The sequence below is a fragment of the Chroicocephalus ridibundus genome, chromosome 17 (genome assembly GCF_963924245.1).
Source record: "Chroicocephalus ridibundus chromosome 17, bChrRid1.1, whole genome shotgun sequence".
Lineage (NCBI taxonomy): Eukaryota > Metazoa > Chordata > Aves > Charadriiformes > Laridae > Chroicocephalus > Chroicocephalus ridibundus.
In genome coordinates, this window is record NC_086300.1 from 6,413,048 (window position 1) to 6,438,643 (window position 25,596).

The window sequence follows — 25,596 nt, forward strand, 5'->3', positions numbered from 1 at the left end:
ACGTGTTTGCATGTGTGTACGAGCATGTGTGTGTATGCATGTGTGCACGTGTTTGCATGTGTGTATGAGCATGTGTGTGTGTGCGTGTGTGCACGTGTTTGCATGTACGAGCACGTGTGTGCGTGTGTGCACGTGTGTTTCCATGTGTGTACGTGCATGTGTGTGTATGCGTGTGTGCACGTGTTTGCATGTACGAGCATGTGTGTGCGTGTGTGCACGTGTGTTTGCATGTGTGTACGAGCATGTGTGTGTGTGTGCATGTTTTTGCATGTGTGTACGAGCATATGTGTGTGCGTGTGTGCACGTGTTTGCATGTACGAGCACGTGTGTGCGTGTGTGCACGTGTTTGCATGTACGAGCACGTGTGTGCGTGTGTGCACGTGTGTTTCCATGTGTGTACGTGCATGTGTGTGTGCGTGTGTGCACGTGTTTGCATGTACGAGCACGTGTGTGCGTGTGTGCACGTGTGTTTGCATGTGTGTACGAGCATGTGTGTGTATGCGTGTGCACGTGTTTGCATGTACGAGCACGTGTGTGCGTGTGTGCACGTGTGTTTGCATGTGTGTGCACGTGTGTGCCTGTGTCTGTGCCCATTTCCAGGCTATGAGCACGTGTGCCTTTGCACGAGAGTCCATGCGTGTATGTGGTTGCGTGTACGTGCACGCGCATGTATTCGCACGTGTGCGAGCACGTGAGCATTTGCACACGAGAGTGCGGGTGTGCACGCGCGAGTGCACGCGCGTGCATGTGTAAGAGCACGTGAGTGCGCGGGCGCGGGCGTACGTACGCGCGTGCCCGCGCCCCGCCTGCCCCCGCGGCCCGGCCCCTGCCCCGTGGGGTGGTGGGCGTGGCCCCGCCTCCCCGCCCCGCTGCGCGCTGACGTCAGGAAGGGGCGTGGCCCGCGCGCTCCCGGCAAGGCCGGCACTTCCGGGTTCCCCGGCCGGAGGCGCGGAGCCGGTGAGCCGGGGGTGGGGGGCTCAGAAAAGGGGGGTGTCAAATAGGGGGGGCGGGGGGGGGGCAGAAGAGGGGTGCATGGGGGGAGGTGTCAGCGCGTGCGGGAGAGTCCAGGGTGGGGAGGGGTCAAAAAGGGGGTGCAGGGAGGGGGTCAGGGGGTGCAGGGGGGATCAAACAGGGGGTGCAGGGGGGGTCAGAAAGGGGGTGCGGATGGGGGGGGGTCTATTAGGGGATCCAGGGGGTGCAGGTGGGGGGGTCAGAGGATGCCAGGGGGGCAAATAGGGGGTGCGGGGTGGGGAGGGTTCATGAGATGCAGGGGGGGGTCAGAAAGGGGGTGCGGGGTTGGGGGGGGGGTCAATTATGGAGTGTCAGAGGGTGCAGGTGGGGGGGTCAGAGGATGCCAGGGGGGCAGATAGGGGGTGCGGGGTGGGGAGGGGTTAGAAAGGAGGTGGGGGGTCAAAAAGGGGGTGCAGGGGAGGTGTCAGAGGGTGCAGGGGGGGTCAAGTGGGTGGGGGTGGGGGTCAGGCGGGGGTGCAGGGTGGCAGGGGTGCAGACGGGGGGTGCAGAGTGGTGCAAGCAAGGGGTTCCCCCCCCCAGCACCCCCCGGCTGCTGCCTCTTCCCCAGGCCGGGAGGGTGGGCAGGGCCCCAATCCATCCCCACCCCCCGGCTGCCCCCCAGAGCTGACAGCCCCCCCCCCCCCCATCCCAGGCCCTGGTGGCCTTGGCCCCGCACTGAGCCCCCCCCATGGCTTGGGGGGCCCCATGCTGTGGGTCAGCTGCTGCTTTGGGGTCCCGGGGGGGCGTTTGTGCTGGTGTCGGGTCTCTCCAGCGCTGACACCCCAAAGCTCTGGGCCTGTAACCTCCCCCCTGCGCGGAGCCCAGCACCCACAGGACCTTTACACCTTTCCCTGATTTATTGTGCGTTATAGTCTCTAAAAATGATGTTTTTCTCCCTTAAAACGAGCGGTTGCAAGTGAGCGCTGGGGAATTTTTGCATCCGACAGAAAATGCAGAGTTTAAAAAGCCCGTTTCTTGTCTCGTTTCCAGCGACCCTCGGTACCCCTCCGGCACGGCATGCGAGCTGCCCGCCCTGTCAGATGGCCACCGAATCAACCGGGGAACTCCAGCGCCGGGAATCCGAAGCCACCCAAAAATCGGGAGTATAAATACGGGAACATCTTGCCGCAACGCGCTGGGGGTTTCACAACCTTGTGTGCCGGCTCCGTCGTCTGCGACGCTGGGGAAAATCAACCCCGGCTTCACCTGCGGCTCCGGCAAATTGCAGCCCGGGACAGGAGTAGGCGACAGGCTAAAAGAAATTCTCCTTTTTGAGTGTTTGAGAAACACAATTTCACCATCGAGGGCAGCGCTGGGAGCTCAGCGTCCGCTTTGCCTCCCCCGGCTGCTCCGGGGCGGCCTCCTCAGTGCCGCGGGGACAGAAATTGGAGGGGTTCAGCAGGGGCGACTCTTCTCCCACCCCGTCAGGTTTGTCAGCTGCGAGGAGGACGTTTCCGCGGGGAAGAGGGTGGCGTGAGGACAGGGAACTGCTGGAGAGGGGACAGCAAAGGGCCACCGAGATGCTGAGGGGACTGGAACCCCTCTCTGATGGAGAAAGGCTGAGGGATTTGGGTCTCTTCAGTCTGGAAAAAAGACGGCTGAGGGGGGATCTTATCAACGCTGATAAATACTGAAAGGGGGGGTGTCAGGAGGATGGGGCCAGGCTCTTCTCAGTGGTGCCCGGGGACAGGACAAGGGGTAACGGGCACAAACTTGCCCCTGGGAAGTTCCATCTCAACAGGAGGAGGAACTTCTTTGCTGTGAGGGTGGCAGAGCCCTGGCACAGGCTGCCCAGAGAGGTGGGGGAGTCTCCATCTCTGGAGACATTCCAACCCCGCCTGGCCGCGTTCCTGTGCCACCTGCTCTGGGTGACCCTGCTCTGGCCGGGGGTTGGAGGGCATGATCTCCAGAGGGCCCTTCCAGCCCCGGCCAGGCTGGGCTTCTGTGGTTCTGTGTTGGTCCCCATCCCTTACGCGATGCCCGTGGGGATCACGGTGGTGCCGAATATTGCCGGGCTGGGCGCAGAGAAGGAGCTGAAGTCGGACCGTGAGGGTCCTGCTGCTGCTGCTGCGAGCCGGGGCTGGGCTCTAACCCTGCCCTGACCCTTGTTTATTATTTCCGAGGGGTTTTATCCTGCAACACGCCAAGCCCCGGGCTGGGCCAGCTGGCTTTCCCGCTCCTGGCCTGCCTCTGCGTGGCCTCGGCTTGTCTTTTAAGCGTGGCTGGGTGCGCAGGGGCTCTGGGTGGAAGGCAGGAGCTGCGTAGGAGGAGAGGGCTGTCCCCACACCGGCCCTCGGACCCATGGGTCCGTCAAAGCCCTCATTTCCCCGGGGTGGAGGGTGACTGGTTGCAGCACTCGTGCTTGGAAAATGACTGGCTCCGCGTCCAGGCCTTGAGTCACCGGTTCACGCCGTCGTTGTGGGCTGTTGTTTTCCGTTCGCAAAGCACGAGCGGTGACCTGCTGTTTATTTATAACTCGGGGAGCGTCGCTTCTTGGAAGACCAAAGAGCCGAGCTCTGGGACGGGGTCTCTGCCTCTCCTGGCACAAGGCTTGATCCGAGCGAGTCGTTCCCAAAGAATTTGGCTGTTTTGCAGCAGTTTGGTAAATAAACAGCTCTGCTCTGGCACCGGCGACTCTCTTCCTCGGTAGGTTTAACCACGCCAGCTCGCTGGCGGTTTTTATTTCTCACTTGTTTTATTTTCTTTGTTTTACTCGACTTGTTGTGCTCTGCCCGCGTGGCCTCCGGGCTGGTGACTGCTGGGAAACCGTGTGGGGGTTTTTTTTCTGCTGTAGATGTGCTTGTCTCTGCGTTTGCACATCCATCCCACCTCTTATCCTTTCAAGATCACAAGGAACAGCCGTGGATTTCCAGGATCTGCCCGGTCGTGCTCCGGTGCCCTCCGGTTCCTCCTAGAGCTGGCTAGCCAGGGCTGCCGGTCCAATTTCTCCGTGTTTCACCCGAGACTCGCGTTAGGTGAAATCCGTCTCGGAGCCGGTGCGTCGCACTCGTTATTCAGGAAAATGCTGTCCCAACAGAAGCGGTGTGGTGTGGGTTCGCGGCGCTGGAACAAACTGGTTGGACTGGTCGTGGTGGGAGTGGAGAGTCCCATGGTTGAAGGCGGCGGGTGTTCTCCTCGGCGCCTCGCCTCCTGCAAGACGCTGGGAGAGGTGACGCCAGCGAAGGAGCACGCGTTTTGGGGGAATACCGCTGATTTAGTAAAATCTGGACGAGGCCTTTGCAAAGACGCTGCTGTCACCCCCTCCCCTGTCACCGGCTGGGGACGCCGGGGTGGCTGACACCGAGAGCACGGACAGGGGGTGCAGTCCTGGAGCTGAAACGCCCAACGCTGCCTCTTCGGGCGTGAGAAATGCCACCCCGTGCCCGCGGCTGGCTTCTCCCACCTTTGGGTCCCTGCCCCCAGCTCTTCCAACTTGAATTTGTCTCGGGTGGGATTTGTCGCTGGTTTGCGGGGGACGTGGGGTGGACGGGGGAGGCGGCAGGGAAAGGGGCAGCGTCTGCCTGGCCTTGAGGAGTCCGACGCTGGCCGAGCCTCCCGTGCGGAGGGTAGAGATGGAGACAACAATTTGCATCCTCGTCAACCACTGCTGTCGCTTTGGTGTCCCCTTCCTCCCCCCAAAACCCCCCAGCAGCGCCTCGAGCCTCTGAGCCGGAGGTTAACGTTCCCGTAATCACTGCGCTCCCCCATCGCGGTGTTGCAACCCGAAGAGAGGAAATCTTATGACAAGTCGCGGCGAAAACAGTTTCCTTTTCGATGAAATTCTCTGTGAACTCTGGAAACACTGAGGATCGATCCAGGCTTTGTCCCCAAAGAGCTCTTGAACTGTTGCTCCCAGCAGGACTGGCTGGTGCGGTACGTGCATGGGCTGCTCCAGATCGGGGATGCTCCGGATTTAGGCTGCTCCAGGTGTGGGATTCTCCAGATTTGTGCCACTCCAGCTCTGGGCTGCTCTGGATTCAGGCTGCTCCAGGTCTGGGATGCTCCAGATTCGGGCTGCTGGAGCTCTGGGATGCTCTGGATTCAGGCTGCTCCAGGTCTGGGATGCTCTGGATTTGGGCTGCTTCAGGTCTGGGATGCTCTGGATTTGGGCTGCTCGAGCTCTGGGATGCTCTGGATTCAGGCTGCTCCAGGTCTGGGATGCTCCAGATTCGGGCTGCTGGAGCTCTGGGATGCTCTGGATTCAGGCTGCTCCAGGTCTGGGATGCTCTGGATTTGGGCTGCTTCAGGTCTGGGATGCTCTGGATTTGGGCTGCTCGAGCTCTGGGATGCTCTGGATTCAGGCTGCTCCAGGTCTGGGATGCTCCAGATTCAGGCTGCTGGAGCTCTGGGATGCTCTGGATTCAGGCTGCTACAGGTCTGGGATGCTCTGGATTTGGGCTGCTCGAGCTCTGGGATGCTCTGGATTCGGGATGCTCCGGATTTGGGCTGCTGGAGCTCTGGGATGCTCCGGATTTGGGCTGCTGGAGCTCTGGGATGCTCCGGATTCAGGCTGCTCCAGGTCTGGGATGCTCTGGATTCGGGCTGCTCGAGCTCTGGGATGCTCTGGATTCAGGCTGCTCGAGCTCTGGGATGCTCTGGATTCAGGCTGCTACAGGACTGGGATGCTCCAGATTTGGGCTGCTGGAGCTCTGGGATGCTCCGGATTTGGGATGCTCGAGCTCTGGGATGCTCCAGATTTGGGTTGCTCTGGATTTAGGCCACCGCTGCCTTCAGTACCAGCCGTGACCGTGTAGGAGCTGGTCTACAAACCGTGTTTCTGCCCTGGTCTGGGGGCTCACGGTGCAGGGAGAGGGACAGGTTGAAGCCATCAGCTCTGTTGGGGAAAATTGTGAGGGTTTTGTGTTGGCTTGGAAATAAAATGTGAAGTATCGATGCCATACCAAGCCCGTTGTCTGCCGTGGGCATGCCCAAACCCTGCCGGGCTCTGTCCTCCTTCCGGATGGCAAAGCCACCGCAAGCGCTTCCAACTCAAGGGAATGAATTGCTTCTCCAACCTCTTCCATCCGTAGAAAGCTTTACATCAGTAGCTGGTGCTGGAGCATCCCTCAGACCCTTTTCAGCCCCCAAACCCGCCGTGTTTGAGGAGGGAAGCAGCCGTGCGATGGGCGTCTTCCGCTGACAGCCGCCTGCTTTGCTCCCGGAGCCTCCAGGCACAGCTTGGTCCCGGCGGATGGCTCTGAAGAAGAGGGCAGGAGGCCAGAAGTCAAAGGTCCCTTGTTTGTGAACACCCTGCAGTTGCGGATGCCCCCGGCGAGGCGGCCGTCGCCTGCTCCGCTCTGGTTTTGCCAGGGTTTCCCGTAGCGGAAGGGCACCGATTTTTTTCCTCTCTCTCCCACTGAAGCAGAGCAGCCCCGCCATCCGCACCCCCAGGAGCAGGGAGATCCTGGGGTTCAGCTGAGTGGAGAGGACGGAGAACCCGATGGAGAACCTGCATCCTTCCTTCCCAGCTTCCCAGACCATTGTGGCGAGTGCCCGGGCACCTCCGAGAGGGTCCGTCCCGGCCGGGTTCGGCAGCAGCATCGCTCCTCCGGCGAGTATCGGAGGGATGAGCTGCTGTCACCTCTGCCCAGGGTCTGCTTGGGGGGGGTGACACCCCTCTGTTTGGGCCACCTTAAAGCCATTCGCCTGGTTTTTGGGTGCTGTGGTTCAGGCTCACTCGGTAAAAGCCTGTTTTGGTGCCCTTGCTGGCGCCTGGGCATTGCAGCGATGTAGAAACACGAGGGAAGCAGTCCCGGGCGCTGCGTGCATCGCTGCTGGCCTGCCCGGCCCGGCGTCTCGCCCAGGTATAGGGCTGGCTGGGGGCAGCTTGCAGGAGTTAATTACTCCCTCTTGCAAGTGTTAATTAGTCCTTCTCGGTCTCTGGGCCGTGCTCTGTTTTGCCTGAAACTCTCTTGGTCCCCGGGAAGCGTGGCGTCTTTCGATGCGGCCGTGGGTCGGTCCCAGCTTGACGCCGGCAGCGGTCTGGCCGCGAGCGCTTGGGAAACGCCTCGGTGCGCGGTCCGCGGCTCTCGCGTGGCGCCGGGTACCCATCAGCCTGGCGGGTGAGTTCGATGGAAACCGAATGGGTGCTCAGACGTGCTCCTCCTCCTCCTCCTCCTTGTCCCACAGGTGACATGTGAAGGCAGCGCCCGGCGCGGGGAGCGGCAGCAGCTGAGATGCATTCGAGCCACACCGATGACCCCAAGGAAGCCATACAGGTGAGCGAGACGCCCCGAGCCTCCCCACGTAGCTCCGGTTACTCCCCGGTGCAACTCCAGTCACACCGGGGACGTGGCAGGACTTGTCGGTGCTGCCAGCAGGGATCGGGATGGTTTATACTGGTGAAACGTGGCTTGGGCTTTGCAGCAGAGAGGATCCTTGATGGGTTTTTTTGGTGGGGGGAGGGGGTTAAAATAGGTTAAAATGAATTAAATCACACCAGACTCTACCTTGGGCTTTGCCCCTCGTGGGGAGACCCAGCATGGGGCAGGGGAAGGCGCTGAGCCCTGATAACTGGGCGAAGGAGGAGCTTTGCTGCTCTGGATATTTGGGGTTTCTTTACGCAGCTTTTGGGAGTCTAAACCTGTTTCACGAGCAAAGTTCAACCCGGGTGTTTAATTCATCCCGCAGCAGAATTAATTCATGCGTGACAGATAAAATCATTTGCACTCTTTAATCCCGTTAGCCCAGGGTTGCTCCTGGCGGGGGCCGGGGGGCGTTGCTTGCGTTAGCAAATCCGCGGGGCAGCTGGAAAACGGCTCCGGCTGCAAAGGGATACGGGGCAGGGATAATGCGTGCGTTCCCCTGGCCGTCTTCCTTGAACTCCAGCTCCTGGAAATCTTTAGATGACGGGGGAAAAAAAAAAAAAAACGTCCCAGGAAATTTAATACGGGTTTGTGGCAGCCAAGGTGGGCTGAAGCCAAAATCTGCCCGCCCTGCCTCCGTCGCAGGGGCCGGTGGGGTTCAGCGTTCGCCTCGGATGCTGCGGGATCGATGCCGGAACGGGAACTGTTTGGTGGGGTGACGGCCGAATTCGCAGCGTTTGCCACATGCCTGCTGAGGAGCACAACTTTCATTTTAAACGAGGTCGATTGAGACATCCGGGCTCGGCTGCGTTATGAAAAAATAAATAAAAAAATAAATAAAAATTAAAAAATCCTCTCCACCGGTGGAAAATTGTTAAATTCACTGAACTGGCTGCTTTTCGACTGGTGGGAGAAAGCGGGAAGCAAAGCTGCCGGGAGGTAAAATTCCCGTGTTCCTGCTTCACAGCCCACCGAGGCTCGCCGACCGCAGCCGCCGAGCCCCAGCCGTCCTTCCGAAAGCATCTTTTTTGGGAGGCGGGGAGCCCGTCCCCAGCAGCGCCCGTGGGTTAATCAGCACCCGGCCGAGCTGCTGGGAGAAAGCCGTCGGGGAGATCGATGCCTTTGATTTCTGCTGACGGGACTCGTTAGGGCGTCACCCGCTGCTCGGGCCGATCTGCGTGAGCTCAAGCGGTATCGCAGCCCTCGTCGCGGGTTATCTCCTTTGCGTCTCTCCTTTCTCACCCGTGCTGATTTAATCCCTGCGTTTCCCCCGTGCAAATGCTTGAAAAAAGCCCTTCTTTTTTTTTTTTTTTTTTTTTCCCCCCTCCCCATCCTCTTAAGCAATTTGGTGTCCGCGGAGGAAGCGCCACGCGCTCTAAAAGGCAGCCCCAGCAAGCCGGTGGGCCCCGAAACGCCAGCTAAAATTGCGCGAGTTGCTCATTTAAAATAACAAAAAGCCCGATGAGCTGTGATGCCGAGAGCACGAGTCCCCAGCGTGACCAGTTTGCCTGTAGGTGCTCCCGATGAAGCAGGAGTTGCGTGGCGCTTTGCTCTGCGCGGGCCTTGCAGCTTTTTTTGGAGCCGTTTTGTATGAAATCTTTCCTAATGGTTGTTTGGTTTGGTTTTTTGTTTTTGTTTTTTTTTTTTTTTATAATCCGAGTGTGTCCCTCCTGTCTTGCAGCTGATCAAGAAGCAGCTGGTGAACGCCATCAAGGCGTTGCAGAAGCAGTACGTGACCTCGGACGCCGTCGTCACCAGCGACGATGGGAACGCCAACACCCTCTGCAGCGCCCTGGAAGCCGTCTTCGTGCACGGGCTGAAGGCGAAGCACATCAAGGCAGAGAGCGGGGGGAAAGGGAAGAAAGCAGGGGGTCGGGGACCGCTTCCCCAGCCGGTCTTCTGGGGTCTGCTGAAGAGCATCACCCACCGGTGAGTGCCCTTCGCTGCCGAAAGGTGTTTGCACGCTCAGGTTTATCCTCTCTTTTTCATGTGAAAGCCACGGGAATGGTGAACGGGAGGATGGCTTGATGGAAAGATATGTGTCTAGCCCGTCCTGTGTGCTCGGTCCCTTTAGTTGGAGGGAGAGATGCTCTCTCGGGGCGGCTGGGGCTGCCCGGGACCGCTGGGAGACGTAGGTGGGAGAGCAAAGCCCCTGCGATGCCAAGGGCTGCACCCAGCGCGCTCCTTTCTTGTTTATTTTTTGGGTGCCGGGCTGTATGTGGGGACTCCGTGTCGCCGGTGGGACCACACTGGTGTACAGCAGCGGTGGGTTATGGGATGCGCGGCACCAGGATCGGGTCTCTCTCCTCACAGCCTGGCCGGGGTGGGAAGGGCCCTCTGGAGATCATCCCCTCCAACCCCCGGCCAGAGCAGGGTCACCCAGAGCAGGTGGCACAGGAACGCGGCCAGGCGGGGTTGGAATGTCTCCAGAGACGGAGACTCCCCCACCTCTCTGGGCAGCCTGTGCCAGGGCTCTGCCACCCTCACAGCAAAGAAGTTCCTCCTCCTGTTGAGATGGAACTTCCCAGGGGCAAGTTTGTGCCCGTTACCCCTTGTCCTGTCCCCGGGCACCACTGAGAAGAGCCTGGCCCCATCCTCCTGACACCCCCCCTTTCAGTATTTATCAGCGTTGATAAGGTCCCCCCCTCAGCCATCTTTTTTCCAGGCTGAAGAGACCCAAATCCCTCAGCCTTTCTCCATCAGAGAGGGGTTCCAGTCCCCTCAGCATCTCGGTGGCCCTTTGCTGTCCCCTCTCCAGCAGTTCCCTGTCCCTCTTGACCCGGGGAGCCCAGAACTGGACCCAGTGCTCCAGCCGTGGCCTCCCCAGGGCAGAGCCGAGGGGGAGGATGAACCCCCCTCCACTTGCTGGCCACTCGATGCCCCCCAGGATGCCTGTCCTGGGGATGTTGAACCTCCGTTTCCCAGTGTCCCCCCCACTATGAACACCGCTGCCCCGACCCGTGAGCTTTGGGGAGGTCTCGCCTGGGTAACTCTCGGTATTTGCTGGGGTTTTTCTGAGCCGCTCCCTAAGCAGAGTCCTCCCACACTAAATAACAGCCCCCCCACGCAAATAAGTTTTGAAAGCTTCATCCAACCCCATCGCCGACTCTTAAATTATGAAAGAGCGGATGGAAATAACTCTTTCAGATGCGACGGGGGATATTTTTGTGCCCTTTGAAGGTGGCTTTTTTTCTTCTTTCTTGAGAGACAGATTAAAAAAAAAAACAAACCCTTACAAAACCTTTGCTGTGGGGTTTGGTTTGGGTTTTTTTCTTTTTTTATAGCATCTGCAGCACCGACGTGAGCTGGGGCCGGGGAGGATTAGGGAGCGTGGTGTCGCTGTTGGATTTTGGGGGAGAACGGGTGAAGGCAGGAGGCTGAGATTGCTTGAGGAGCTCAATCTGACCCGGTTTTCTTTTGCGGGGCTGGGGGGGGGGGCTGCCGCAGCACTTTTCGCTGTCTTTTGGCTGATTTTAAATTTGAAGCCGGGATTTAGACACGCCGTTGTCACCAAAGGAGTGTGCAGCCTGCCTGTGCCCCACCACCGCGCAGGGACAGCGGGAATGTCCCCTTTGCCTCCTCGCTCCAGGGCGAGCGATGCGTGGGAGGTGCCTCCAGCCAGAGAGCGGAGCGGCACCCAGAGGCACCCCAGGGACGCTTGGGGTCGTTACCAATATATTTAGCTTTGGGGAGTTCATCTCCATGGGAAACCATGTTTTCCGTAGAGGAAAGATTTTTCCACAGCCTTTTTTGACCCAACTCCGGGCAGCAGAGCAGGTTGGGCCGTTCCTCGCGGAGGATCTACCCCTCCGTTACCCCGTGATGGACCGAAAACAGAGACGCTCCCATCCTATTCTGCTGTTGGTTTTTTTGTTTGTTTGGTTTTTTTTTCCTATTTTCCCTAGAAATATCGTCTCGGAACTGGAACAACTTATCTTTATCAATACTGACGTCGGCCGCTGCCGAGCCTGGTTACGGCTGGCTTTGAACGATGGCCTCGTGGAATGTTACTTGCAGCTGCTCCTGCGGGAGAGATCCCGGCTGCCCGAATACTACCAGGCCACCGCTCTGCTCCTAGACACCGAAGAGTGCGAGTTTCTCCTTAGCTACTTGCAAGGCTTAACATCCTTAACCTTCGAGCTTTCCTATAAATCGGCGGTTTTGAACGAGTGGACTATCACGCCTCTGTCCCTGTCGGGTCTGTGTCCCGTTTCGGAGCTGCTGGAACCCCTCCCGTCCTCGACATCCGAACCCCGCAGAAAAGCCTCGCTGGGTTCGATCTCTCAATCGTCGGGGTCGGACGAGATCGAGATCCAACCCTCCGTCCTACCCATCGGCAAAGCCGGCAGCAAAACCAAGCTCACGTCGTCCTCGTTGAGCCTTAACACCACGAGCTCGTCCCAGCTCTCCTCCAGCCTGGGCTCCGACAGCATCCTCCCCAGCGCCCGCAGTCCCGAGCGGAGCGAGGAGCCGCTCTCCTGCGACTCCGACCTGGGCACGGCCACCGCCGAGGACCTGGACAGGTCGCTGCAAGAGTGAGTTTTTTCCCCACATCTCCTCTTCAAAGGGATTTTTAACCCCCTCCTGGGCTCTTAGTTTCTCGCTATAAGCGGGAAGGTTTTCTCCCCTCATTTTCTTTAACAAGCTGATTTATTTCCCCCCCCCCCCCCGGAAAGAGCCTGAATGGTAAAGAGAAACGCTCGGCGCAGCTTGCTGGGATCCTGCTGCCCCAACAAATGAGCTCCTGGCCGCTGAAGCGTGTGTCTGTCCTCTTTACCGGGGCAGAAACATCAGAAAAATGCTGCTCCACGGTTTCAGGAATGTCACATCTCCCTGGCGTACGCCGGGGGATGCTCCGGGCCTTTCTGCAGGGAGAAATAAATGAGTATGGTCATAGGAAAGGGTTATAATTTGCAGCTTCGGCTGATGATTTAGAGGAGGGAGGTTTGTTAGTTTGTCATCCTCGTGATTTATTTCTGCCGAACGCCCGGCACAGAGATTTCCAGCGGGTTATATAAGCTGTGAGTAATCAGGAAATATTTTCTCTGTCACCTTTAAAACCTGGCTCTGAAGGAGCCTGGCCTCGGGGTGCTGCTTGGCGAAGGCACCCCCTTCCCCGTAAGGGTCTTGGAGAGGGTTTAGAGCTACCCATCGATAACAGCGGCGTTACCTACTTGTAGGCTTTTACATCTTACGAGGATCCTGGAAGAACCTGCCTTGATTGGATTAAACCCGTGACGGAAAAGCCGTCGTTTTGAATTTTAATCATGAGCTGGTTTAGTTCGCCCTCGCTGGTGGCGAAGCAGGGGCATGGGAACAACGTCTCGTCTGGCCGGGCTCCGCTCGTAATTGCTCGTTAACAGTTATGAAAACATTTGAACTTTGGCACGCGCTCCGCGGTTGGATGTGTGTCCGGGAGCCCGACGTGGGGCTGGGGCTGCGGGGAGCACCCAGCGCTCTCCCTCCGTTACGGGGTGTCCGTCAGAAGGAAATTAAACCCCGTTAAGAGGCGCGGAGGAGGCGCATCCTCTGCAGGCAGGGTCCTCGGCGGCAGGGGGGGCCGACGGCTGCTCTGTAGGGCACAAATCACACATTTTTCTCTTAGCAGCACTGGGGCCACGGTGGTTTTTTTGCAGCCGTGCCGCGCTGCCAGCCCACAGGAGGCGAGCGATGATGCTGAGCCCTTTTTTTGGGTGCTTATAATTTGCAATAACTGTGTTTGGTTTTGTTTTTTTTTTTTAATATAGGTTCCGGTTTAACGTAGCTACAACCAAACTGGTCGCTTTTCTGTTCCCAGGGTGTTGTCCGAGTTCAGCAAAGCCAAGCCAAGCCTGGAAGCCCCGGAGCCGGGGCTGGTCCCCAGCGTGCTGGGCTGCTCCCCACGGCCGCCCGCCTGCGCCCCGGCCCCCGGCCCCCCGGCACCGTCCAGCACAGCTCACCCCCCACCGCCTCCCGACACTGACGGGCCACGCTCCGCTGGGACGGGCCACGCCGTGACCGCCGGTGATGGGGATGGAGATGCAGCACCGCAAGCCGGTGTCGCAGCCGGCGTTCCGGCCACGCGGCGTGGTGGTCCGAGCGGAGGAGAGACAGGCAGAAGCGGCACTGTCAGCAGCAGCGAGACAAGCCAGGCCGTCCGCAGCCCCACGGCCGACTACCTCCTTTCTCCGCTGCTGGGTTGCCCGGTAGGTGTTACAGCTCTCTTGCTATCCGTCTCCTTGTTTTTATGCTTCCTGACCAGCAACACCTAATGGAAAAAGAAAATAAAACTGGTGACAGCTTCCAAACTCCCATCTTCCGTGCTGCTTCCAGCCTCCCGACAGCAAGTTGGGTGTAAGCGATGCTCCCAGCTCCGTGAGCATCTTCTTGGACCCCATGGAGCTGTGTCCATGCGAGAAATTGGGTGGAAATCAATCTTCCCTGGCAAAAGAAACACCGAAGCTTTTGAAAGCCTGCCTGGCCTGCCGGTTATTCCGCACCAAGAGCGGCTGCAGCAGGAAGTTTTTTGGGGTTTTGTTAACGATATCTGGAGAGCGATGAGCTCTCGCGCCAATCTGGCCGTAGGCTGCGTGAAAGCTGATAAAAGAGCCTGCGAGCCGAGCTTCTCCTGGGGACTTTTCTTTGTTTACGGTCCGCCTAAGAGGAGGGAAAAGGCTTGACTGGACGGGAAAACAAATGACAGTTTTCCAGTGGAAAAATCTTCAGGCAGCACATCTGTTCCCGGCGCAGGATGGCATTCCCTGGTGCGCAGGCTGGTTTAAACAGCGGCGGATTTCCCCTGCTGCCACCGAGGAGACGATCCGCTTGCTCTTGCTTTTGGGAAACGCTTCGAACAGCCCTGCCTTCTGTCTAATTTGCAGCTGACTTTACCATCCTGGTTCCCATCGTTTCCGTCCTGGTTCCCATTGTTTCCACCCTGGTGGTGGTAGGATTTACTTCACAACCCCCAAACGCTTTCTCCTTTTGGTCCCCTGCTCCTTTCGGCTCCCTCCCAGTCATCCCGTTTCCGCTGCTTCCTCCTGGCGCTGGGCCAGTTTGACCTAATCTATGTATAACATACGGTGTCAACAGGAAATTCCCCCCTGCTTTCGCATGACTCACGGAACGACCCGCGTTCCTGCTCCGGGAGTAAGCCTAGCCGGCCTATACCTTGGGAGCCGCACCGCAAGCCACTCGTCATCCTCGCCGCGGGGCAGTGGTGGCAGTTCTGCTGTCGCTTAGTCGGTTATTCAGAATAAAAAGGCTCTTGGAGAGCAGGGGAGGGTTGTTGAGAGGTCGTTCCTGCCGGGACGCAGCCCTGGAAGGGATGCGCTGGGTCTAGGGAAGCCGCTCCCTTTTGCCGGAGCACTGAACTGCGTCGTGTTTTGCTCCCGGTGTGTGTTTGGGGACCTCGTCCCTGAACCTCGCTCCATTCTTCTAGCCAGAAAAACTCCCGGAGAAGTTAACGGCCCCGTTTTCTTTCAGCTTAACGAGGTTTATTCTGCTTGTGGGTCTCATCCCCTCCCCACACACACAGACAAAGGTTTCCTCTGCCTTACTTTTGGCCTGTACCGATCGGGTCTGGTGTTTGTAGCATCTGCTTGTAAACCGTAGGTCTCTATTTCATCCTGGACATCTTCTCTGTATCTCTTCCCGTCTCTCTTCTTCCTGGAACAAGGATGTTGCTGCTGCTCCTTCCACGGCAGGGCTGGTTTCTCACCCCTTGTCAGAAATCCCAAATACCCTCTGTACGGTTACGGCAGGGATTGTGCTCTCCCCCCGAGCCCCTCCGTGGTTTTAGGGGGAGTGAATCGATCAATTTGGCACTTTATAACCCCACCGGTGTACAATCCCAGTATTTGCCAGCTGCTGACACAGTCCCACGGAGCATTCCCTGACCGGAGGGACCGGTCCGCGTGGGGATGGCCAGCGTCGCTGCGTGGGATTCGGTCTGCGGGGGAGCAGCCCCCGTGGAGGGTTCACTGTGGGCCGCTTGTGTTTGAGGAGGGGCACAGGATGTTCCCTAAGTTCATAAATTAATATATTTATTCGTTCGGTTTTTTGTTTTGTCGGGTTTTTTTAACAGAAAAGAAAGAGCTGGATCTCGGAAGATGATTTCTACAGACCTTCTCCGGGAGACAGCGGTGAAAGCACGGCCGACACCAACGGCTTTGGGCCGGAGGGGGCTGGCGAGGCTCCGGCCCCGGGGCTCATTAGTGCTCTTGATTTGGAAAGGCTGTCGGTGCCCTCCTCGGAGAGCGGGAAGCCCAAAATGTCGCCTGAACGGGAACAAAAGGGTTTCAGCGTTGTGCACCGCAGGCAGATGGGTACGTGCCGCCCTCTCCTCTCCTGCTTTCATCGGGCACCTTCGCTGAGCAGGGGCTGGGGGGGAGTTTCGGGTGTTTGGGAAGCACAGTTTGCCGTTGCTGAGCTTGTGGCAGCCCCAAAAGCTCCGGCAGGCGGTCGGGCAGCTTCCCTTGGCATTGCTGAGCCCGCTGTGGCTCCGCTGGGAAGCGTTTTAGGAGGAGAGGAGGTACGTTGGCTGTCTCTGCCCACCCCGCGGGACGCGTTTCCTTTATGCCATCCCACTCGTTCTCAGCCTCGGATCCCAAATGCATGTGGACAGGTTATGGAGACGGAGCGAGGAGGTGCTGTAAACTCCTGCCCCATCCCACCGTCCATCGGGAACAGCTCTCGAAGCTGCGATGCCTCTGCTTGCTCATGGGGAGCCACCCATTGGCTTTTCTCTCTCCACCAGCTTCCCCTTTTCCAGTTAAACTGAGACACCTGCTTTTGCCCCAGGTCTTTCCAACCCTTTCCGAGGGCTGCTGAAGCTGGGCAGCCTGGAGCGGAGAGGAGCCATGGGGATATGGAAGGAGTTTTCCTGCGAGCTGTCGCCGCTGGAGCTCCGGCTTTTCCTGGACCACGAGGACCGCATCTGCGTCGAGAGCTATTCCCTGCTGCGGTGCGAGTCGCTGGCGCTGACGCACTCGGACGGCCGTTTCGAGCTGGTTTTCCTGGGGAAAAAACTCTACCTCCGAGCTCCTTCTCGAGACGAGGCCGAGGACTGGTTGGACAGGATCCGCGAGGCGCTGCAGAAGTGCCGGCCTCAGCTGGAGGAGGAGGAGTGGGAGACGCTGGAGTATCCAGAAGACGGTGGCGAAGGCCAGGCCGGCCAGAGAGACTCCTCTGCTCTTCTCCAGTACAGCAACGTGCCTGGGAACAGCTTTGACTGGACTCCGGCTCACGAACCGGAGCTGGATGCCATAAAAGAGGCTGTTCTGTATGTGGACGTAGACAAAACTTGGGTCCCTTTTATTTTTTCCCTGTCTCTAGAAACTTTAAAGTGCTTTAAAGTCAGAAACAATGATAAAATTTTAAGCAACAGTTATGGTATAGAGACCATCCAGGACATCCTTCCGGACACGAGCCTTGGGGGACCCGCGTTCTTCAAGGTGATCACCTCCAAAGCTGTCCTGAAGCTGCAGGCTGAGAACGCGGAAGAAGCGGCCTCGTGGAGGGAGCTGGTCCGTGGGGTGCTCATGTCCTACCTGGAGAGCGCCGAGGAGGCGCTGACGCTGGGTGGCAGCTTGGACGGACACTCCCAAGTCGTCTTGAAGAACATCGTGAAGGAGAACGGCTTCTTGTTGCAATACCTGGTGGCCATCCCCATGGAGAAGGGCCTGGACTCGCAGAGCTTCATCTGTGCAGGTATCCCTTGGCTTGTCCAAAAACCCAGCTCCGTCTTGGAGGATGACGTTGCGTTCGTTAAGGTTAACGAGGTGACAGCAAATTAAAGAGGTGCCCTGAGTCCTGCCAACCCATTGCAGGTCAGCTGCTGGTTTCCCCGCCCAAACCAGCTGCTGATTTCCCTTCACGTCCCAAATCAGTGACAGTTTTGGTGGTCTGTGGGCGCAGGGTGCGTCCCCCCCACGCTGAGCCCCCATCCCGTCCCAGCACACGTCCAACTGGGCTGCTACTGGGCTCCTCTTTAAGTTGCTTATGGTAGAGACGGTGGCGGATCTTGGCTTGAAGGCTACCTTAGATGGACCAAGAGGCCCAGGAGGAGTCTCTTCCCGGGGATTTTTATGGCCCCAACCTGCAGGGAAAGTGCAATCAAGAGCCAATGCTGTTTTTCCGGTAATGCAGCACGGGAGGGAGCGTTGCGATGGGTGTGACAGGCTGATTTTGCAAAACATTCATTGAACCTTCCACTACGGCCTCTCGGCACGCGGGGCGACGCTGCTCGGGTAGGACAACACCCGCCGACCTCCATGGGAGGCATAATTTGCTCTTTACCTCGCTGAGTTAATTAAACTTCAGATTTCTCTCCTGCTTCAATTATATTTTTTGTACCCTCCAGCAGGTTGGTTCTTTTTTTTTTTTTTTTCCCTTTTAATCTCTCTTCTTTTATTCATTTATATATTTTTGCCATTCGGTTTGGTCTCCGCCTTCCCCTCCAGGCTCTGTCCTGCCTCCTCCACCTCCCAACAGATGGAAGCAGCAAGCCGAAAAGACAAATTCCCAGTTTTTCTGTGGAGGTTTTCTTGGGGGGCTGCTTGCCCCCCTTTCACCTCCCTCCCGGCCGGACACCCGAGCCTGGCGCAGAAGGCTTTTCTTTACATGTCAGGGCGTAATGAGCGATAAAAGCTGCTTTTTTTATTATTATTATTTTATTTTTATTAATTCAGAGAGCGACACCCGACCTTCATGAATTTTTTTTTATTTTTTTGGGGGGGGGGAGGTGCTCCAGCTACCCCCAAAGCGTGAAGGATGGGGTGGTAAAGCCTTCCCCGAGGATGGCAGAGGTTTGCTTACACGCCATGAGCTATTTTAGAGAACCGAACCCATTAAAAACAGCACGAAAGGGTTTTCCTGCCTTCCCAACTCCAGATGAGACGCGCTCGCTTTTCACGTGGCTGTAAAAACCCTGCAGATCTCCCCCGAGGCCCGGGCCGGGTTCCTCCTGGGTCTACCCACCGCTATAAGAAAGGCTTTTTTTTTGGTTTAATCCATCCCCACCTCATCCCTCGCAGACGTGGTTTTGGTACCCTGCAGCGACAGCAGGGAAGCGAAGGGCTGAGCGACGGCAAAACGGGGCACGGCGACGGGGAGGAGGCGACGGGGCAGGCAGGGAGAGGGATTTAGGTCCTTCCCTAAACCACTGGGATGTTTCCAGAAGTCACTTTTCCCAGAAAAAAAAAAAAAAAAAAAAAAAAAAAAAAAAAACCACAACCCCAAAACAATTGTATGGATGGATATAAATAAATGGGTTCAGGGGTAGTCCAGACTCCTTTATTACGGAGGAAAAAGTGAAGCGGATGCTGTTGGACCATTGTGGTCTTAAATCCACTGGGAAGGGGCTGTGGACCTCTTGCCAAATGTCCTACGAGTGCTTTAGCTGATCTCCAACCCTTCCAGAAACTTTCTTGCTCCATTCCTCCCCCTCCCTGTCCTGGCAGCGGTGGGAACGGGCTCTTGGGGCAGCGCGGGTCCCCTCTCATCTCCTGGTCCCTTCTCCCTGCAGGCTGCTCCAGGCAGATCGGCTTCTCCTTCGCGAAGCCCAAGCTCTGCGCCTTCTCCGGTCTCTACTACTGCGACAGCTGCCACCGGGACGAGGAGACGGTCATTCCCTCGCGCCTCATCCACAACTGGGATCTGACGAAACGAGGGGTAAGTCTGGGCTGGGTCGGTGCAGGGATGCAGGGAAACGCTCCTGCATCTGCCTACGCTTTCCGAAGGTCCATCTGAACGTTTCCACCACCATCAGAGGTGGAAATGTCCACCCTGCACCTCCCTCTGAGCCTCCGGAGCTGCTCCTCGGTCCATACCCGCCTCTTGCCTCTCTCTGCCCCAGGTTTGCCGCCAGGCTTTGAAGTTCCTCAACCAGATCCGTAACCAACCCCTGATCGACCTGAAGTTGGTCAACGAGAGCCTCTACGACCACGTGGAGAGGATGGGACGGATCCGCCGGAGCAGGGAACAGCTGAAGCTACTGGGAGATTATCTCATCATGTGCCGCAGCGGGGCCCTGAAGGAGCTGAGCAAGCGGTGAGGACCCTCTCTGGGTGACGTCACCCCTGCCATCCCCCTCTTTGCACCCCCGATGGTCTCCTGGTCCCCCTCATCGCTCGCCCTTCGAGCCGGGAGCGACGCTGCCAAGGCTTGGGCCGGTTTTTAGCTCCACGTCGTCTGCCGTAAGGAGTTATCCGTCTGTTGGCTGGTGGAGATGTGACTCAGGAAACACCTTCCTGACCGAGGAGCTTCTGGTTGGGCAGGAAACACCTGGGAAAATAGAGGGGAGGATTTATTTTCTTTTTCCCCTGCTTTGAAAAACGTTCTCACACGATTTCCCCCGGCGGGATTTGGGATGTGGGGCACGATGCGTAAAAAATGAAGTCGACGGCGGTTTTCTTCAGGAGTCTGCGTCAGCCAGGCTCCTCTCTGCTCCAGATCTTGTGGCGGGGGTGCGTGGGGGGGGAAATCATTTATCACCTTCCTCTCTGTGCTTCTTTGCAGGCTCGACCACAGGCACTACCTCCTGGAGTGTCCCCACAAGTACAGCATCGCTGATCTGAGGCAGGTGAGAGCGCTTTGCGTGGGCGTAGGGGGTTCTGCTGGCGAAAACATCCCCGTTTCTGTCAAGCGTTGGCACTTCGTCGTAGCTTTCAAACAGCTTCGCTTTCCTCTTGCCTTGCTCCCATCCATCGCGCGCGCGTGCTGCAAGCTTGCCCGTCCGCTTAAAGGCAAAGAATCGCCTTTCTTTTAATTTTTCCAAAATAATTGGCGCAAGCCTGTATCCGCCGAGAACTACGGAGGTCGCGCAAGAGAAATGGTTTCACCTCGGTTAAAGCTCAGCGTTGCTCCCGAGGTGTCTCCGTACGAACTCGTATCTATGGCGAACGATGTCGGAGGTGACGGGCAGTTGGATTTCGCAGAGCCACGGCCCCGTCCCGGACGGCGGTGGGTGCTGCTGCCGGTGCTCTCTGGGCTCCCCTTGCGACCCAGGCACGTGGCGGGTGGCTTGTTTTTGGAGGACGTGGGTCTAAGGTGGATTTTGCACAGCGCAAACCCGGCAGCAGACGGCTTTTGCTCCTGCCTGACGTACCTCTGCCCCACAGATAGCCGACGGCGTCTTTGAGACCTTCCTGCAGTCGCTGCTCCAGTTTGCTTCCCATCACGTCTACAACTGCGACCTCTGCACCCAGCGCGGCTTCATCTGCCAGATCTGCAACAGCAACGACATCATTTTTCCCTTCGAGTTTGACACTACCACCAGGTGAGCGACGTCCCCGCCGCGTCCCGCTGCTGGCGAGGCCGCCCGAGCTCATGGCCTGGCTTTTCCCAGGAGCTCCGACTGTCCCCGAGGTCCCCTCTCTGGGGCTCGCGGCTTTCCAGGCACGTAGCCCCGGGGTGGCCTGGAGATAACTCTGAGCTGGTTGTGTATCCTCGTGGTACCTGTATCCTCGTGGTACCCATGTCCTCGTGGTCCCCATCAGCTCCAAGGTGTTTCCAGCCCAAACTGGGCTGTTGGGGGCAGGTGAGGACCATCCTGGCAGAGCCGAGGTGTCACCGAGCCAGGTGGCTTTGCAGCCATGCAGCACCTTGCTGTCAGCCTGAAAAAGCCTCGCTGGGTCCCAGGGCAGCGCAGGGGCCATGGGGAGAAGGAGGAGGAGGAGGAGGAGGAGGAGGATGAAGGTGCTGTGTGGCCCTGCCTCGCTCCCCTGGCCAACGAGACTCCCATTCAAATTCAGTCCGGCCCCTTCCCAGGGGGCGCAGGAGGGAAGGAGAAGCAGCAGTGGGGCTGTTCGTACAACCAAGGAGGAGAGGAATGACACGGGGACACGGATTTGGGGATAGATGGCGGCCAGGGGACGTGCAGGGGAGAGGCTGGGGACATTCCCAGCAGGACAGGGGGGAAACTGGCTCTCATCTAGGATTTTTCGGGGTTTTGCCCAGAGAAGCTGTGGCTGCCCCATCCCTGGAGGGGTTCAAGGCCAGGTTGGACGGGGCTTGGAGCAACCTGGGCTGGTGGGAGGTGTCCCTGCCCAGGGCAGGGGGTGGCACTGGGTGGCCTTTAAGGTCCCTTCCCACCCAAACCACTCTGTGATTCTCCTGCCTGCAGAGCTCGGGCCCTTTGCCAGCAGGGTCCTTGCCCGCAGCGGGGTTCAGACGTTGGAATCCCCTGGGTGTGTTAGAAGGGGGGTGTTTATCCCCCCCCCCCCATCAGGGTTTTCCAACCCAGGAGCCTGGTCCGTCCATCGTAGGTGGAGAGAGACCCACATCTCCGTGGTTATTCGGTAACGAGGATAATCCTGGCAGAGGAGTTTAGCAGGCTGAGGGTCTTGCGGGGGTCTTGCTTTGCCTGGCAGTCCCTAAAAGCCAGCAGCGACCTCCAGAAGCTACAGAAAATGCCGACAAGGCCGGGATCCTCGGCTACCCCGTGCCTTCCGCGCTTGTAGGATTGCTCGCTCTTCCCTCCTTGCCGCAGGGACAGCATCGTGCTCATTATCGAGGACAACATCCCCAGTGGACCAATTTTGTATTATTTTTTTTTTCCCCTCGAAAAAGAGCATCCAGGCTCTGGAAAGAGCAGACGCGTGGGGCCGAACTCCGCTGGCAGCTGGCCGGAGCTCTCATGTCCTGCGAAGCCGGGCTCGGAAGTTTGTTGACCTCTTTTATTATTATTATTTTTTTATTTTTTTTTTTCTTTATCCTGGTGGAGGAGGTCGCGCAGCAGGAAAAGCGGCTCGACCAACATCCTCGCCAAGCTCAAGCCAGTTTCCTGCCCCTCTGCCCATCCCCGGGGGGACAGCCGGCTGCCGGGGTCACGCTGTCACTCGCCGCAGGATGCGTCTGAAACGCCTCCTGACAATAAACCCAGCCGGGGGCTCCGCGTTCTCCTTCTCGCAGCGGCGGCGGCCGCTTCCTGCAGCCGCTGCTCCGGCAGGTGGAGGCAGGAGCTGCCGTATTTCGGCTGCCGCTCGCTCAGAAACAGGCAGAGTCAAAAACACCCCGGGTAAAAAAAACACCCCGGGTAAAAAAAACACACACCCCTGGCTTTGCGAATCCTCCTGCACTCACGGAGGAGCCGCTGCTGCTAAGCTGGAGAAGCCGCGTGGAAATCTATTCCGCTGGGAAAATGCACGGCGCCAGGCGGCCACCCCCCGTCCCCTCCATCCCTGCACGGAGCCCTTCGCCGTATCCCAAGTAACTCGGGGGCTTCGCAGCCGCCTGCCAGCAGCAGGATTTGACCCAGGCTGCGGTATTCCGTGGCGCCTTGCGGGGCGATTCTCCGCTCCCCTCTTCACATCTCCTTTGGGAAACCTCACGAAGTTCAAGAAGGGCGAGCGCGGGGTGCTGCACCCGGAGAGGAACAACCCCCCGCACCAGGACAGGCTGGGGGTGACCTGCTGGAGAGCAGCTCTGGGGAAAGAGACCTGGGAGTCCTGGGGGGCAACAGGGTGACCACGAGCCAGCGATGGGACCTCGTGGCCAAAGAGGCCGATGGCATCCTGGGGGGCATCGAGAAGAGCGTGGCCAGCAGGTGGAGGGAGGTTCATCCTCCCCCTCTGCTCTGCCCTGGGGAGGCCACGGCTGGAGCTCTGGGGCCAGTGCTGGGCTCCCCGGTTCAAGAAGGACAGGGAACTGCTGGAGAGGGGACAGCAAAGGGCCACCGAGATGCTGAGGGGACTGGAACCCCTCTCTGATGGAGAAAGGCTGAGGGATTTGGGTCTCTTCAGCCTGGAAAAAAGATGGCTGAGGGGGGATCTTATCAACGCTGATAAATACTGAAAGGGGGGTGTCAGGAGGATGGGGCCAGGCTCTTCTCAGTGGTGCCCGGGGACAGGACAAGGGGTAACGGGCACAAACTTGCCCCTGGGAAGTTCCATCTCAACAGGAGGAGGAACTTCTTTGCTGTGAGGGTGGCAGAGCCCTGGCACAGGCTGCCCAGAGAGGTGGGGGAGTCTCCGTCTCTGGAGACATTCCAACCCCGCCTGGCCGCGTTCCTGTGCCACCTGCTCTGGGTGACCCTGCTCTGGCCGGGGGTTGGAGGGGATGATCTCCAGAGGGCCCTGCCAGCCCCGGCCAGGCTGGGATTCTGTGAAACGAAGGTATTCGGTGATATTCACACCTTGATCACGCGTTGGGTATTTGCACTTGAGGGCATTTAACGAAGCCACCATCCGGCTGAGCCGCTGGCATGCGGATGGGCTGCATTTTGCTGCTGGCGAGGTGGGGGATCGGCAGCTGGGGGAGAAGTGAGCTCAGCCTTCGGAGGACGGACTTTTTTTCCGTCGACACAAGATTAAATCGTGAACGCCCCGCGCAGAGCTGGGTGTCTCCTCCCCGCGCCAGGCAGCGTTTCTGCCTGTTTACATTCCTGTCGCCGCGCTGAGCCGGAGCGGGGAGGTCCCGGCCGGCTCCGAGGTGGCACCGTCCCGGCCCCGGTGTCCCCACGCGCTATCCCTGCCCTGTGACGGGGTTGTGGGGGGGGGGGTCTCCCAGCTCCCCTGGCGAGCAGAGGGTCCGCGCGGTGGCACCCACTGCATCCCGTCCCCTCGCCGCCCTGCCCCGCCGCGGGGTTTGGTGTCGCTGCCTTCAAGCGTTGCTTTTGTGGCTGCGGCCCTCGCTCTTTCAGCTGCAAAAAACCAAAGCCGGCAGCGCGCTGGCAGCTGCCCGCAAACCCTCTTTCCGGGCGAGCTGCCGCTTTTGCTCCGACCTTGCAGGAGGTGGGTCTTTTTGCTCGAGTAGTTTCTGCTCCTGCGAGGGAGGATCGGCTCCGGCCCCTTCACCGGGGCCAGGGCTCTGTGCTCGGCCGGTTCTTGGAGGAGCCGGAGGGGGCGAAGCGTTCCCCCCCCCCCCCCGCCCCAGGTCTGGTTTGGTGGGGAGAAGTTCGATCTTCGATGTTATCGACAGCGGGGTGGTTATTTGTCTTCATTTCTTTCTTCCTTTCTTTTCTTTTCTCTCTTAGGTGCAGCAAATGCAAAACCGTCTTCCACCGGGACTGCCAGGCCCGTGCCAAGTCGTGCCCGCGCTGCGAGCGCCGGCAGAGGTACCGGCGAAAGCTGGAGGGGGAGGCCAGCGCGGAGGCCAGCCTTTAGCGCCCCGGGGGACCGACGGTGACGCTGCCCTCGGCTCCTCGACCAGCCGCGCTAGTGCCAAAGGGAAGGGGCCGAAAAAAGACACCCCCCACCCCGGCCCAGGAGCCCATCCTGGGCCGTGCGGGTGCTCCTGCCCCACGGAGGGACCCTCTGCCCGGCCAGGGCTGAGCAAGGGTGGGGGGGGTGGGCTGGAGACGTGCGTGTCGTCCCCCCCAACACTAACCCGGTGCTGCTGGGGGATGCTCCCAGTCGCCCTCCTGCTGCCAAACTGGTCCATCCCCTCCCGGTGGAAGCCCGGCCGGCGCCTTTCCAAGGTGTAAAATCAGGATTTCCAATCAAGGGCGTGGATAACTGACGTTGATTAAAACTTTAGTTTTTTAGGATGTTCGATACTGAAAAACCGGTATTTTTTTACGTGGGGGTTTTGCACAAGCTGGCCTGCGCCGGGGGAGGTGACGGCAGCCGGGCGGGGAAGGGAGCGAAGTGACACTTGTGCCTTTAGGGACCGCGGGCACCGGCCGAGCGTCTCCCGTTGGGAAGCCCCCCCCGTCCCCGGGGTCCCCAGGGAGAGAAGAGCCGGGCTGCTCCCCCCCTCTCCCCGCCCGCCGCCTGCTGCTTTTAATCCTCGGAAGAAATTTTATTTTTCCTGTCACCCCTTCCCCATGCAAAGATAATTAAAGTCTATTTAACGATGAGCGAAGCCGTCTTGGGGGTTTGTTTCTCCGCGGCGGGTGTTGAATCCCGGGTCCGGCCCGATGCCGGGAAGAGGGTTGGGGACGGGGATGGTGGCTGTCCCCGTCCTCTGTCCTCCCTCCTGCGTTTTTCAGGGTGGTTTGGGGACCTTTCCCCATTTTCCCTGCCCCATTTTCCTTCCCACCTGCTCCCCGCCATCTCCGGTTGTTCTTTTCCCCGTTCCCGGTGCCGGGAGGGTTTGGGGGTGCACCCACCAACACGGGGACCCCAACGGGACTCCCGGGGAGACGGGAAGGGACAAAAGCCAGGGCAGCTCCCGGGACACCCCGCTCTGTGGGGGTCCCATCCCCCTGCCCGGGGAGGCCGTGCCGGATCCGGCAGCGGCGCAGATCCCGGCTGAGCCGCGGGGCAGGGCCCTTCCTGCGGCAGGAACCTCCCGAGGAGCCGTTTCCTCGCCCAGCGGGTCCCCTCCGCCATCATCCCTTCCCTCCCACCCGGAGGGG

The 25,596-nt window shown here is 58.9% G+C and overlaps 1 protein-coding gene across 2 annotated transcripts; it reads left to right on the forward strand.

The window, feature by feature from the left end:
• The first annotated feature begins 468 nt into the window (after nucleotides 1-468).
• PLEKHM1 (pleckstrin homology and RUN domain containing M1) lies at nucleotides 469-25,089 on the forward strand. Of its 2 annotated transcripts, XM_063354344.1 has the most exons (13): nucleotides 469-957; nucleotides 2,002-2,439; nucleotides 7,141-7,229; nucleotides 8,998-9,245; nucleotides 11,222-11,851; nucleotides 13,114-13,501; nucleotides 15,382-15,622; nucleotides 16,098-17,006; nucleotides 18,823-18,968; nucleotides 19,153-19,346; nucleotides 19,815-19,878; nucleotides 20,417-20,574; nucleotides 24,271-25,089. In XM_063354344.1, the coding sequence occupies exons 3-13, from the start codon at nucleotides 7,188-7,190 to the stop codon at nucleotides 24,398-24,400; spliced, it is 3,150 nt and encodes a 1,049-aa protein (XP_063210414.1). In that variant the 5' UTR covers nucleotides 469-957; nucleotides 2,002-2,439; nucleotides 7,141-7,187; the 3' UTR covers nucleotides 24,401-25,089. The 2 variants fall into 2 exon arrangements, with proteins under 2 accessions (XP_063210414.1, XP_063210415.1); XM_063354345.1 differs by lacking the exons at nucleotides 469-957; nucleotides 2,002-2,439 and adding an exon at nucleotides 2,475-3,657.
• Nucleotides 25,090-25,596: the final 507 nt, after the last annotated feature.

What these genes read in the sequence shown, in the direction of transcription:
- PLEKHM1 (XM_063354344.1), top strand. Translation starts at nt 7,188, where the DNA reads ATGCATTCGAGCCACACCGATGACCCCAAGGAAGCCATACAG. An exon ending in ACCCCAAGGAAGCCATACAG is followed by an intron (nt 7,230 to 8,997) that starts GTGAGCGAGACG and finishes CCTGTCTTGCAG; the next exon opens with CTGATCAAGAAGCAGCTGGT. An exon ending in GCAGAGCTTCATCTGTGCAG is followed by an intron (nt 17,007 to 18,822) that starts GTATCCCTTGGC and finishes TTCTCCCTGCAG; the next exon opens with GCTGCTCCAGGCAGATCGGC.